This window comes from Amia ocellicauda, chromosome 11, assembly GCF_036373705.1.
Source record: "Amia ocellicauda isolate fAmiCal2 chromosome 11, fAmiCal2.hap1, whole genome shotgun sequence".
Taxonomy (NCBI): Eukaryota; Metazoa; Chordata; class Actinopteri; order Amiiformes; family Amiidae; genus Amia; species Amia ocellicauda.
The window spans coordinates 1,128,282-1,143,934 of record NC_089860.1 but is presented as its reverse complement, the minus strand read 5'-3'; the positions used below and the strand labels follow the sequence as shown (position 1 = coordinate 1,143,934).

The window sequence follows — 15,653 nt, the reverse complement described above, 5'->3', positions numbered from 1 at the left end:
CTTTTGATAAATGGCTAGTAATATAAATCACCATTCCTCTTGCAATGCAGTTTCTCTTCATGATTTCCCATTCCAGTTTATCCCTGGGATTGAGCTCAAGACTTTGAGCAGGTCCATTCAATGTTTACAGTGCTTGAACCACTGTATTACATTCCCTGATTTGTGACATGGTTTATTGTAATTTTGTTAGATGTACAGACCCTCATAAAAATAAATCATCAATATTTGCATTACACAGTTGGCCAAAATGTTGCAGTTAGTTCTGATGGTCATGATGCCCTTCACTAAAACTAGAAACCCAAATCTAAACAAGGGGTCCAAATGTATCCACAGCATCATCCTTCCACTACCATAATGAACAAGACAATGCATTGTGTGTTGAAGAATTATCCAGGTTGCTGGCACCTGTTATTCCATCTACTGAATGAAGACAGTGTTTAGGAGGGTTAAAAATACTATTCATAATTATGAAGTGCACAAAGCTTTTACAAAAAAAGTATTTTACCCAATAAGCTGTGGATAAGCAAGGGAATTAATAGCACTAGTCCATTGGTCAGTCCCTACTTTCTTGATTTGATTTTAGTAGTGCCCATCAAAAGGTAAACCATCTTCTGAATTTCTTTTAAAACATAACATGCTCTGCAATTCCACTAGATGTCAGTGCTGAATCTGTCCATGCTTATTATCGGTAGCTGTGAACTTCAGATGCTTTTGCTACTATGGCTCAGTGATTTCAATTGATGGTAGAAATAGTTCAGAAATGCTGAGTTCATTAAACAAGTAAAACAATTTTTTAACCTGAAGGAATTGATAAAACAGTGATGGAAGTTTAACCAAATTCTAACAGATTATTGTTATTATTATTTATTTCTTAGCAGACACCCTTATCAGGTGGCTAACAGATTCTAACAGTATTTCAATGCTCTCCATATAATTGCATGTCTTGAAAATGTTCATCATAAATCAAGTGACAGTTGTTTGAAGCCTTAATGTTTAATATAAATATCACAAGAAATAAATATTTGTCAAGAAAGTGGTGAACACAGATAATTAACAGTTAATCTAGAAAAAAAAGCACACTTGAAATAAAATAATCAGATTTAAAGAAAAAAAAAAAGTTTGAGACCTAGTTGATAAATATATATCAGCATATATATAGGGTTTGAATTAACAATTCAAAAGGATGGCAGAATAATGACCATACTTTCACAAACATTAACCCCAATAAACCCCACACTTTCATCAATACATGTATATACTCAAAAAGTTAAATATAGGGCAGGATTAAATCAAAAATGTTGCAGCTCAGCTTCTCGCTGAATTAAATCTAAAATATGAGGGCCTGCGAGCGGGTAGGAGATGTGTTTTGCTGGTGTGGTTTCTGAGATGGTTGGACAGCGCAAGAGGCACTATGAGCCAATCACAGTTGAAGAGAAACCGGTGGGGGCAGAAGAGCAAGACGGTCCTGTGAGAAGCAGCAATGGGTCAATAACGCATATAAACATAGTAGTCTGGCGCTCTGTGCTGTAAATCCACAGCATTAATTTCCCCGCTGACACAAAACTACAAGCCTATACTTCGTAGTGGTTACAAATAAAAGTAGAAGAAAAAATAAACTGAAGCCGCCATTGATGAAAGCTGTGTAGTTATGTATGTAGGAGTTTCTATGTAAATGCAAGTCTCCTGTTGTGATGCCTGAATTATTCAATAACATCAACATACATTAGTTTGAGATCCTTATGTATCGCCATAAATCGCCATACATTAATACTTTGTAATTGATGTAACTGATGAATACTTATCTAACACAACTTTGTTAAATAAATATATATGTAAAAATACATTACTAGAAGACATAAGGAAATGGCATAATAACAGCAGACCTGTCAACTCACACATCTCGTGTCAGACTCTCGTATTATTCCCGTATTATCCCGACATTATTATTAACTTTTTATTGTCACAATTTCAAATTAACTATAAAGGTTGTGACTATTTGAATAAAAAATAAATGGCAATAACTGGCTGTGTATGTAATATTAATGTGTTTGTTGCGGTCCTCTTCCTTTTCTGTCATTGCTGGTTTCGCATAAGGGTATTTGGCTTTTAAGTGGGTTAACATACCAGCTGTAGATTTCTGGTAGTTTAATTGCAAAGCATATATTATACACTTAACAGTGTTTTAATTTACTTTGTCAAAGTATTTCCATGCAGAACGTCTCTGTGAGGAAGCCACGGGTCGGGTTGTAGCACAGATTTCCGCAAATATGCAGAGATCTGCAGAATTCCACTGATTGTATGTATATGGACTTTGTCAAGGCAACTATTATAATTCTAAAACACTTTGATCCAGGTCATTAAAAAGTGACTAATTATGACTATGAAAAGTCATTAAAAGTAATTATTTTTCCAAATCCTTAACCTGCAGGAACCCTTGCTTCTGCTTCATTGATCTCCATGAAATATGTCCTCCTGGACCAAAGGCTGTCCAGATGCCATATATTTTCCAAAAACATGATACTGCGGTTTACCAAATCAACTAACATACCAACACTACAACGTTAACAAATTAATTTGTATTTTGAAACATATCGACCAATACGCTATGCGAAAGTTGAGTTGCCATACACTTGTTGGCTACCTGCCAAAGTAGCTGGTAAGATTGACAGACTTACATGCCATTGGCTAAATCTACCCGCATTTGGCGGGTGGTGAGTGCTAATTTTATTCCCTGTTTATGTTTGATCAAGTTCACATTATAATTCATGGTTACTGTGATTGTGCTACAGGACTCCAGGAGTCAATAGAGGCTTATCATAAACATAAAGCTACAGTTCTGAAGCACAGAGACACGTGGAAATTACACATCCTGATTCCATTAAGCTGTTCTGTTCCTGACAAGCTGGAAGAAACTGACAACAACATCCGTTTCTATGAGAACCTACCTGACACTATGATTGACCGAGCTGGGATCAGGAAGAGAGTTTTCAAGCACAGTATTTACAGCATTTATGATGAAGCCATGAGGGTGAGTCACTACCATACTGTAGGTAAACCAATGACTGGATTTTCCTTGAATCAAAAGAGGAAACGTGTTGACTCAGAGAGTTTTGACAATACCAGAACAATTAAGTATTTTTTATAACAATTACAATTATGTTAACATAAAGGCTTGTGCCAAGTATAACCAATTCAGTTCTGTGTGATGTATAGTGCACATCCTGCACAGTTTCACCCGCAGTACTGTTACAATATAAGTGTCAACTGGATATAACTGAATAATGAAATGGTAGTTTGTTTATTTTGCATGCATGTGCATATTTTTGTTTAATACATTCATAAATTATATTATACATGATTGATATAACCATTTCTTTTGATTTTCCTGACTTTTTTATATAAGTATGGTCACTATTTACATTCTGAATTTCATCACACTACAGCAGGTTGCACTACACATTGTAAATAATGTTCCTCTGACATAATTTAGTAAAGCATTACACAGCTATGTATATTCTATTGGGTGACTACCATCAATCAATCAATCAAACCTTCACAGGGTTGTCACAGAGCACTTCACAGAAAAACAAAAACATATAACTTGGTAATACATTAAAAAACAAAACATTAAAACAAATAATGAAAAGAAACCATTAGGCATAGAGGGCAGAAAAACAAAATGACAGATGACAGGATGACAGACAGAAAATACATCTGTGGGGGTCCACAGCTTAAGGCCTAGGCCTAATGGTTGCCTCCCCTGCAGGCAATGTAAGCATAAAAAGGCAGCAAGGAGAACAGAAGGTTCTTATATAAGATTTCCCTATGAGATGGCCTGTCTGCTATCTGGGTATGGCTCATCAGCCCTCTGGGGGCGGGGGCTGCTTGACGGCACTCTGGGGAGGTGCCTCATCTTTGGCTCACTGGCTCTGAGGGACCATCCATGGAGAGGAAACAAAATAAGAGTAATGTGTGCTGGAGGGGTTTGGAATACAGCCTAGGTTAATGTGCAATATGTACAGAAACATCAGTGGCAGGTAGAAAGTAAAGACTATGGAGGGAATGCTAGATTAAAGAAGTAAGTCTTCAGCCTGGACTTAACCCTTTGGAACATACGGCCATTTCTTATCCCATTTATTTCTTAGCCGACGCCCTTATCCAGGGCAACTTACAAAATATAAGAGCAATACAAAAGTGCAATAATACATATCAAAACATACTACAATTACAGGTTCTAAATTATATTAACTGTAAAGTATACAGTTCATATAAACTACAAGTCCTACATCCTAGATAACATAACATCCTAGTAACATCCAGCAAGTACAGACAAGATGCACTGAAGTCATAGTTAAGAGCTAAGGGGAAGGGGGCATAGGGAAAATCACAATAAACAACTGGAGTACTAGCAATCAGTATTACTAAATTACAGGTACAGTCTGAACAGTGTTGAGTGACTATAGGTTTATAGTGTAGTGGTATTCTTTATTTGCAGACTAATAATTTAATGGATGTCAACTGAGTAATTCTTTGAATAGGGGAATAGGCAGACTGCAATGTGAGATTGCAGGCATGCATCTTGGTTGGTACTCCTTAGATTCATATCATATGGCTGCATTTTCACCAGTACACTTTGAAACAATCAAACATTAGGCTACACTGTTTCTAAATTGAGTGTTATAGCTTATCCTGCAAACCAAGGCAAACAATGAATAAGGGCTTGTATTATATTTGTATTTTTAACGTATTTTGTATTATTTATTAGTTGTGGTTTAGTCACTATTATCTTCCAATAATTAATAATATTTTGCATATTAAAAAATCACTAAAATTGATTAACAATAACTAATCTATTAGATTAATTTACTTGTTTATTGCTTTCATTTCAAGTGCTATTTTAAAATCCCATCATGAAATTCATGTTAAATGTACACTGCCTTTTAGTCAATATACTCCTGGTATAATGACTATTCTATTTAACCTGAACCTCCTGTCTCTTGTGTGTGTGCACTGGCTTTAGCCTCACTACTGTGTAGTAGAGTATGCTACTCCCCTGCTGACCCTATACAAGATGTCCCAGGAGGCCTCTGCAGGCTTCAGCGCTGAAGAACGCTTACAGCAGGCTACCCTCTTCTTCAGGACATTACAAGTTATTCTGGATGACTCACTTGAGTGCCGTAATCACTACAGACTCATTCTGCTGGATGGTGAGGTCTTTGAAGGTCATCTGTACAAAGAGATACTTTGCCATAATATTTTTTCCTCTAATTTGCCAGTACCTGTTGTTGTTTTTGTTGTTTACTTAATTGTTTTTTAAAATCTGTTTCCAAGTGGTCTAAATGGTAACTTGTTCAAATTTAACCATAATGATCGTACATAAAATAATTGTCACATAACATAACATAACATAACACACCTCCTTGCTCTCCTACCACTTCTGCTCCCCCATTTCCTGTGGTTCCTGAAGTTTGAGACTAAACGGCATTACTAAAATATTACATTTTGCCATTACACAAAAGAAAACCACCCTTAAGTGTTATAACTCAAATCCAAACATCAGTCCATCATATTTATGGAAAACACCACATCATGATCTCTGTGTGTTCTACACCTGCAATAGTTTCTCTTCAGACTGTAAAAATCATAATCATTCATAACTCCCACACAGTGAAAATGGGGCTTCTGTTAAAAAATACCTATGTAGTATTTGCTTATTGTTAATATTTTTCAGAACCTATCAAAAAGTAGTGCTTTGTCACCTACAGGTTATCATCTTCTCTCTTGTAGACTGTCACCCTGGTAATGGTGAAGACTTAGAGACAGACCCTCATTTCCTTTCCAAGGAGATTCTGAAGCATCTGAAGCAGCAGGAACAAGAGGAGTACTGCATTGGAGAAACAAGTGATGCTCAACAGGAGGCGGTAAAGACTCAGATGTCAAGACAGCCTACCCTCATGATCAGCAATGACTATCCTCAGTCTCTGAAGTCCACTTAAAGGTCAACTGATTACTATTTCATTTTAGTATAATATTACAGATTGGTGACAAATTAAAAGAAAAACCAACATAAAGTGTCTCAGTAAGGTATTGGGCCACCATGAGCTTCCAGAACAGCTTCAATGCTCTTGGCATAGATTCTACGAGTCTCTGAACACTACAGGAGGGATGGAACACCATTCTTCCAAAATATATTCCATATATTTATATATATATATATATATATATATATATATTCTATATATAAATATATTTGGTGTTTTGATGATGGTGGTGGAGAGCGCTTTCTAACGTCGGTTCAAAATCTCCCATAGGTGTTCAATTGTGTTGAGATCTGGTGACTGCGAAGGCCATAGCATATGATTCACATCATTTTCATACTCATCAAACCATTCAGTGACCCCTTGTGCCCTGTGGATGGGGGCATTGTCATGCTGGAAGAGATCACTCCCATCAGGATAGAAATGTTTCACCATAGGATAAAGGTGATCACTCAGAATAACTTTGTAATGATTTGCAGTGACCCTTCCCTGTAAGGGGACAAGTAGACCCAGACCATGCAAGGAAAATGCCCCCCACAGCATAACAGAGCCTCCGGACCCCCTAGGGGCTAAGCAGTCAGGGTTGTACCATTCTCTTGGTGTCTACTTGTCTAGAATATGGTGAAGGATGACTCATCTGACCATATCACTATTTTCTCTCTGTAGACCCGTGTCTATGGTTTTTGCACCACTGAACTCTCAAATGTGCATTTGTCTTTGTGATGAGGGGTTTATGCACTGCAGCCCTACTATAATATCTGTGTAGTTTTTGATGGACTGTTCTTGCTGACAGTCTGATCACATCCTGCATTGACATTCTCAGTTACGTGGGAAAGAGTTGCTCTTCTTTTGTACCTTACATATCACAGTAATGCATGAGCATCATGGTCATCAAATGTGTGCTTTCGACCACAATTTCCAAACCTATTTACTGATGTCTTTCTTATAGATTGAAATGCTGATGTAACTTTAGTCACTGTTCCTATTGAAACACTAGCCAGTTGAGCAGTCTTTGTGACTGAAGCTCCTGCCATTCGTGCCCCAATAATGACCCCTCATTCAAAGTCACTTAGATCCCTTCCTCTTGCCATCTTGCTCTAAAATCGAGGTTAGCTGGGCCTGCTCAGCATTTTTGTGCATGCCACAGAGCATGATAGGATGTTAATACTAGCCATAGCGCCATAGCTGGTCATTGTAACCAAAAGCTGTTTAACAGCTCTGATATGACAATCAAAGGCAAACCATCATATAAAACTCAGAGGTTTTATTCATGAACATCAGATCCAACATTTACATAGCACAAATGCAGTTAAATTGAAATATGATCATAAAACATTCATATTATTGCTATAAATAACAACACACTTTTTTCTAAACCCGCACACTGCAGTCAAAACATGAATAACTATATAGCCTACAATAAGCAAAAAGTTCAAAAACGGCATACAATAAGATAATGAAACAATTGCAAATGTAAATATTGGAATAATGCTCAATAGCAATATTTTATAGTTCAAAAATAACTATTGCATTTATAATAAACATAATTGTACACCAAAGTAAACATTTTCAACACCATGTAAACTTTGTGTTCAACATACAGTCCTTGTATTCACTGTAGCTTTGTATTTCAATAAACTATTTACTATATATTTAGCCTGCATACCTGACAGCTCATACAGTCCACACAGGACACGTTTCTGCAATTTCCCTGCAGGAGCTCGTCCCTCACACTGCATTGTGACAGCCCTACCAGGTCAACTCTTTTTCTCCACAAATATGTAACATCACAATAAATGCTCCTCTGCTGATAATGTCCATGAATCATTATTTTGCGTGTGATGTGCCTGCGCTATTGCACTCTGTACTACTTGCAGTATCAATCACATATTGATCAGTACAGTAAAAGCACTCGATGCCAAGGCAGAATTATGCGTTATATTTGATTTATTATGTATTTAAATGACCGGTTAAAATAACCCGATTTTGGCTATTCAAGTTAAATGTGTTTATAACTTATTTATTTTTTCGCGTTTATTCAGCTGAAACGCTGTAGGCATGTTTAATACATATATTTATGAAAAGTCACGAACGGGTATGCGCAGTGTATTTAGGAACACAGAGTAATTCAAATTTGAATAACCAAATCGGTCAAATTGACCGGCTCGGCGCTTCTAGTGTTAATTGCTTAATTGTATCATGTAATACACCTGTTTTGAGGCATTCGCTATGTTCCTCCACTCATTTATTCAGGTTTTTACTTTAATTTGTCACCCGTCTGTGAAAATGAATGAAAATGTGTACTGATTCTTTTTGTGTTTTCTTTTCCTCACAACCTGCCAATAGCACCAGATTTATGCAGCCAATCTCAAATGGTACTTTCTGGAACACTGTATACTGATGATACCAGACAACAGAATGTTGATGCCAGATCACACATATGTAACATAATAACATTATTATTATGTATTATTACATTACATTTTTGTTACAGTTTATCAAGGCTATGCATATACATGTACATATGTATATTTACATGTATGTAAAACAACTGTTGTACACTCACCTAAAGGATTATTAGGAACACCATACTAATACTGTGTTTGACCCCCTTTCGCCTTCAGAACTGCCTTAATTCTACGTGGCATTGATTCAACAAGGTGCTGAAATCATTCTTTAGAAATGTTGGCCCATATTGATAGGATAGCATCTTGCAGTTGATGGAGATTCGTGGGATGCACATCCAGGGCACGAAGCTCCCATTCCACCACATCCCAAAGATGCTCTATTGGGTTGAGATCTGGTGACTGTGGGGGCCAGTTTAGTACAGTGAACTCATTGTCATGTTCAAGAAACCAATTTGAAATGATTTGACCTTTGTGACATGGTGCATTATCCTGCTGGAAGTAGCCATCAGAGGATGGGTACATGGTGGTCATTAAGGGATGGACATGGTCTGAAACAATGTTCAGGTAGGCCGTGGCATTTAAACGATGCCCAATTGGCACTAAGGGGCCTAAAGTGTGTCAAGAAAACATCCCCCACACCATTACACCACCACCACCAGCCTGCACAGTGGTAACAAGGCATGATGGATCCATGTTCTCATTCTGTTTACGCCAAATTCTGACTCTGCCATCTGAATGTCTCAACAGAAATCGAGACTCATCAGACCAGGCAACATTTTTCCAGTCTTCAACTGTCCAATTTTGGTGAGCTTGTGCAAATTGTAGCCTCTTTTTCCTATTTGTAGTAGAGATGAGTGGTACCCAGTGGGGTCTTCTGCTGTTGTAGCCCATCCGCCTCAAGGTTGTACGTGTTGTGGCTTCACAAATGCTTTTCTGCATACCTCGGTTGTAACGAGTGGTTATTTCAGTCAAAGTTGCTCTTCTATCAGCTTGAATCAGTTGGCCCATTCTCCTCTGACCTCTAGCATCAACAAGGCATTTTCGCCCACAGGACTGCCGCATACTGGATGTTTTTCCCTTTTCACACCATTCTTTGTAAACCCTAGAAATGGTTGTGCGTGAAAATCCCAGTAACTGAGCAGATTGTGAAATACTCAGACCGGCCCGTCTGGCACCAACAACCATGCCACGCTCAAAATTGCTTAAATCACCTTTCTTTCCCATTCAGACATTCAGTTTGGAGTTCAGGAGATTGTCTTGACCAGGACCACACCCCTAAATGCATTGAAGCAACTGTCATGTGATTGGTTGGTTAGATAATTGCATTAATGAGAAATTGAACAGGTGTTCCTAATAATCCTTTAGGTGAGTGTATATCAACCTTTCAATTTAAATTTGTAACTTAAAATACAGCATTTTGCAACTTTGCACAGTTGATGACTGTTTAGGAACATTCATTATGCTGAATAAAAAAATCTTTACTCACAAATTGCCATCTAGTTTTTATCAATATTTAATGTAATCAGCATTCACAAATATTCAAGTTACTAAATTCATTTTCCTGCAGTTTTACTGTTGGCACAAACAATACTCATACTGTTTTTGGAACTAAAACAAGATTACTCATAATTGCTTCTGTCTAATTGACACTTCTTTTTACCTGTGTTGACTAATCATTATGGATTATTATAGACGTTTTAATGGTTTTCCTCATCTCAAAGTTGTTTTCCCTTTTCTTTTTCCTGAATATATTTGATATGGATTTTATAAGCACAAAAAGCATAATGCTGTTTAGAAATGCTTAAGAATTAGACTTAGGAAAACAGTACATTCTTGTATTTCCTTCTGTTGTCCTTTTGTCACTTTTTATTATATGTAACCATGTAATAGTTTTGTTGGAGAGATTAATAATGCCAGTTATATATATATATATATATATATATATATATATATATATATAAATCAGGGTTGGGGAGTAACGGAATACAAGTAGCAGCGTTACATAGTCAGAATCCAGAATTTTGATACTTGTATTCTGATTACCGATACTTTCTTAAAAGAGTAAGAAATTACTGAATACTTCTAGATAATTTACATGAAAATGTACAAGTGTAAGGGAATTGCCCGAAGGGGCCCACTGTAGTATTTTTGCAACATTGTTTTTATTTACCTTAATTGCATTGATTTCAATGTGTTTTCTCGGTTCTGGTGATTTGAAACCGGTGACTGAGTTTCTCATGGTTAGAAAAATGCAATGCATTGAAATGTCCTGTTATAGCAAGTTGCTTGATCCGTGTATCTTCACAGATAGAACAAAATAAACTGTAGTCATTATAAGCATTTAACGTATTTACAATTTACAGAGATACCTGTTTAAGTTTTCAAGAGAATGCGTTTCACATATCACTGATTAGCAGAAAACAAATGCCTGCATTAAAACTTGACAGTGAACGTGATACACCATTGACATTAACGCATTATTGATGTTTTATTTATGTCGGTTTGTACAAATGTAAAGAATATCAAAATGCAGTTTCACTTGTTTAAAAATACTACAAAATGCAAAGTACAATATGCAAGAAAATGAAACTGATGCAAATCTTAATTACCATTAATTGTTTGTACTGTGGATGAAAATAAACAATTTCAATCTGTCATCCATATTAGAATGTGTTGTACATTTTGTTTCGCTTCTTGAACTCAGCTGCTTTTGTTTTTTAATAAAGGGAAAAAAATATTCCAAAAGTAATCTAAAAGTATTCTGATTATGTTACTGACTTGGAGTAATAGTAATAAGGTTACAGATTATTTTGAAAACAATCAGTGGCTCCTCCCTCTTTCCTTCAGGGAGCTGTAGCGGCTCTTCTCTCTGTTGGTGACTTGGTGGTGCGTCACGGTCTCGTCCTGGGGCTCTGACACTAGGAGTGTTTCTTTCTTCGGGGCGTGTCATCGGGGATCCCTCACTAATGTGGGGAGCGTCGAAAGGGCAGAGCTGAAGGCTTTAGTGGATGCTCTCAGCGCAGCCAGGTTCACCTACATCACGGCCTTAAAGTGCTGCAGCAGTTCCTCCAGTGACTCCATTTTCATTCTCTTGCTGTTGTCCTTCTTTTCGGGTGTCCTTAAACATCAATGCCTGCCTGCATTCTCCACCATATATGACAGTGTATGGGGTGTCCACACTGTCGGGGCTCTTAAGGTGTGGTTTAAGCGACACAGACACGTGAATGTGGAGAAATAAGTGCGTTTATTATTGACAGTGCTCGGTGCGCAAAACAAAACAACCAAAACAAAAACTACTTATCGAGCCTAACTAAATACAAAACGAGTCCCTCTCTACACTCACTCCCTGGGCCCCCTCATCGCATCCCATGGTTTCTCCTACCACTTCTTCGCTGATGATCCCTCTCTGACCCTCTCATCCCCTCTCGCATCTCTTCCTGCTTGTCTGCTATTTCCGCTTGGATGCACTCGCACCACCTCAAGCTCAACCTCTCAAAATCGGATCTTCTGTTTTTCCCCCACTCTTCCTCACCTTCTCCTGACCACCCCATCTCGATCCCCTTGGAATCCACCACACTCTCTCCTTCTTCTTCCGCTAAAAATCTAGTAGTCACCCTCGATCCTGCGCTCTCCTACACCCAGCACATCACCACGCTGACATGCACCTACAGATTCTTCCTGAGCAACATACGCCAGATCCGTCCCTTCTTCACCGAGTACTCGACTCAGCTGCTCATCCAGTCCCTGGTCATCTCCCGCCTGGACTACTGCAACTCCCTCCTGGCCGGCCTGCCTGCATCTACTGCCTGCCCACTCCAGCTCATCCAGAACTCTGCGGCTCATTTGGTATTCTCTCTGCCACGATTCGCACACGCTACTCCACTGCTCCGCTCCCTCCACTGGCTCCCGATACCGGCACGCATTCAGTTCAAGACATTGACCCTCACCTACCGCTGTCTCGACCACACTGCACCAAATTACCTTCAGACACTCCTCTCTCCATACATCCCCTCCAGACCACTGCGCTCCTCCAGTGCCAGAAGACTAACTCTACCTCCTCTCCACTCTCCTTCCTCCAGAGCCCAGTCCTTCTCATCCCTGGCCCCTAAATGGTGGAACGACCTGCCCACCGAAGTCAAAACAGCAGAGTCCTTGACCTCCTTCCGGCGCTAACTCAGGACGCATCTCTTCCAACAGTACTTGTAATATTAGTCCTTTATCCCCGCTAGATAACACTTCACAGTTTTATTATGCGTTTTGTGTTTTCGATTTGTTTTCCTCCTTGCTCCCTTTCCCGTAGGCCTTGACTGTGACCCTACATCTTGACAGCACTTAGCTTTTACCGTCCAGGATGTAGGACCTCACTTACTGTACTTGCCTGTTTAAATTGTAAATTGGAATTTGTAAAATGTATTATTTTGAATTGCTATGTTTTAGTTTAATTGAATTTGTAATGATTGATTCCTTTTACTTAACTGTATTTTTGCAATTTGTTTTACACTTATGTTGTAAGTCGCCCTGGATAAGGGCATCTGCCAAGAAATAAAAATAATAATAATAATAATAGTAATAATAATAAGCTAAAAAAATAAACACACACATACGCCGATCAGCTATAACATTATGACCACCTGCCTAATATTGTGTAGGTCCCTTCGCTGCCCACGTGCATCCATGAGCCTTGGCCGCCCATGAACCTGTCGCCGGTTCACCGCTTTTCCTTCCTTTGACCAATTTTGATAGGTACTGACCATTGCAGACCGGGAACACCCCACAAGAGCTGCAGTTTTGGAGATGCTCTGACCCAGTTGTCTAGCCATCACAATTTGGCCCTTGTCAAAGTCACTCAGATCCTTACGCTTGCCCATTTTTCCGGCGTCTAACACATCAACTTCGAGGACAAAATGTTCACTTGTTGCCTAATATATCCCACCCACTGACATAATGTTATGGCTGATCGGTGTATACAGCAACCAAGTAAAAGTCCATAATCCAAATACATTGTCAGCGGTCAAAGCCAAGTTCGTTACCGTCCGTTTAAATCTGTCACCCTCTCGCACTCACTCCAAAGCTCTCCCCTACCTCCACACCACACCCCCAGGAAGTGGATCTCAGTTCAGTTTTATGGAGGAGTGATGCCAGTAGGGGAGGGAACAGTGGATCATCTGTTCCAGTAGTCTGTCCCACCCGAGGGTCCGGGGAAGTGCAGAGTAGTTCAGGGCAGTGCCTATGCGGTTTGCCCAGCACAGCGTCACAATATATATATATATATATATATATATATACATTAATGCTTCTTGTGAGTGATTTGATATTATTATGATGCACAATGTTACAAATATTGGTATAGTATAGGAGCAGCAACATTGGGAGAATGCTTTAAAAATGAACTTACCAGTCTTCTTGAAAGTCAGTACAGCTGCAACTGAAGATTTAGACAATTGACTAAATTGATCAAAGTCTGTGCAGAATAACAAAAGTGTGTCATGAACGCATCCTATTATAAGGCGCCGTTAGGGACATTATCACTGAAAAACACTTGCGCTCTCTACATTGAAAATGCTCACACTCTCTACACTGAAAACACTTGCACCGTGTACACTGAAATCGAGACCAGATAGTGACGTCAAAATATAAGTACTCCCGTGCAGCCCAAATTTTAGTTAATTGGAAAAACAAGAATGGAGGAAACAAGTCGAGCTGCCGCTGTACTTTTAATAGAAAAACTACTATCGCCAGAAATAATACTTTCAGTCTCGAATACTGTGGGTAGAAGAGCAACACAAAAGTTGACACACAGCAGTGTAAAAATGCGGAACTCTGTAGTTTATTTCAATCAACTGGTGGTAGGCCCAAAAATGAGTTTAGCAACCCAACAAGTACATCACCAAGGTATCAGACAAGATAAAACGTTGGTCACTGGAATACAAGGTCAAGGAAAAGGTATTGTATATTCCATTTTTACAATTTTAAGTCAAAGTGGTACATAACTAACCTGTCTAATACAGAATAAGTGCAAAGCACTGGTTTGTCATGCATTTGCTTGCTCTACATATGAATATGCGTATGTATGAGTGCAAGCATTTTCAGTGTACACGGTGCAAGCATTTTCAGTGTAGAGAGCGCAAGGTTTGACATTGTCAGTGTAGAGTGCAAGCGCTTTCAATGTAGAAAGCGCAATTGTTTTTCAGTGATAATGTCCCTAACAGCACCTCATACCCTATACCTATGATTATTATTATTTTTTTTATTTTTATTTTTTTTCTTGGCAGACGCCCTTATCCAGGGCGACTTACAACATAAATGCAAAAATACAGTAAGTACAGGGCATCAATCATTCCAAATTCAATTTAACTAAAACATAGCAATTCAAAATCATACATTTTACAAATTCCAAATTACAATTTACACAAGTACAGTAAGTGAGGTCCTACATCCTGGACGGTGAAATCTAAGTGCTGTCAAGATGTAGGGTCACAGTCAGGGGTTATGGGAAAGGGAGCAAGGAGGAAAACAAATCAAGAATGCAAGAAGCATAATAAAAAAAACTGTGAAGTGCAGGGATAAAAGGACTAATATTATAAGTAGAGTCTGAAAAGATGCGTCTTGAGTAAGCGCCGGAATGAGGTCAAGGACTCTGCTGTTTTGACTTCGGTGGGCAGGTCGTTCCACCATTTAGGGGCCAGGGATGAGAAGGAGCGGAGATCCGATTTGGAGAGGTTGAGCTTGAGGTGGTGCGAGTGCATCCAGGTGGAAATAGCAGACAAGCAGGAAGAGATGCGAGAGGGGATGAGAGGATCAGAAGAGGGAAAAGACAGGAAGATCTGGGCATCATCAGTGTAGAAGTGGTAGGAGAAACCATGGGAAGCGATGATGGGGCCCAGGGCGCGAGTGTAGAGAGAGAACAGGAGCGGGCCCAGGATGGAGCCTTGGGGAACACCTGTGAGGAGAGGTTGGGGTGTGGATGAGGAGCCTCGCCATGTCACTTTGTAGGACCGGTCACTGAGGTAGGAGGAGAACCAGGTGAGAGCAGTCCCAGAGATTCCAAGGTCAGCAAGGCAGGAGAGGAGGATGGAGTGATCAACGGTGTCAAATGCTGCGGAGAGGTCAAGGAGGATGAGGACTGAGGAGAGGGAGGCCGCCCGAGCACAGCTGAGGGAGTCAGTGACTGCCAGGAGAGCCGTCTCGGTGGAGTGAGCTGTGCGGA

General features: G+C 39.2%; 1 protein-coding gene across 2 annotated transcripts in view; it reads left to right on the top strand.

Moving 5' to 3' along the window:
- Positions 1–9,265, top strand: part of sting1 (stimulator of interferon response cGAMP interactor 1) — a 37,067-nt gene extending 27,802 nt beyond the window's left edge. Inside the window, exons 5-7 of one of the 2 annotated variants that reach the window (XM_066716359.1) lie at positions 2,790–3,028; positions 5,021–5,207; positions 5,788–9,265. In XM_066716359.1, coding sequence (XP_066572456.1) covers positions 2,790–3,028; positions 5,021–5,207; positions 5,788–5,996 — 635 coding nt within the window. In that variant the 3' untranslated portion in view covers positions 5,997–9,265. Of the gene's footprint in view, positions 1–2,789; positions 3,029–5,020; positions 5,208–5,765 lie in introns of both variants that reach the window. The other variant, XM_066716360.1, reaches the window with a different exon arrangement.
- The last annotated feature ends 6,388 nt before the right edge of the window (positions 9,266–15,653 follow it).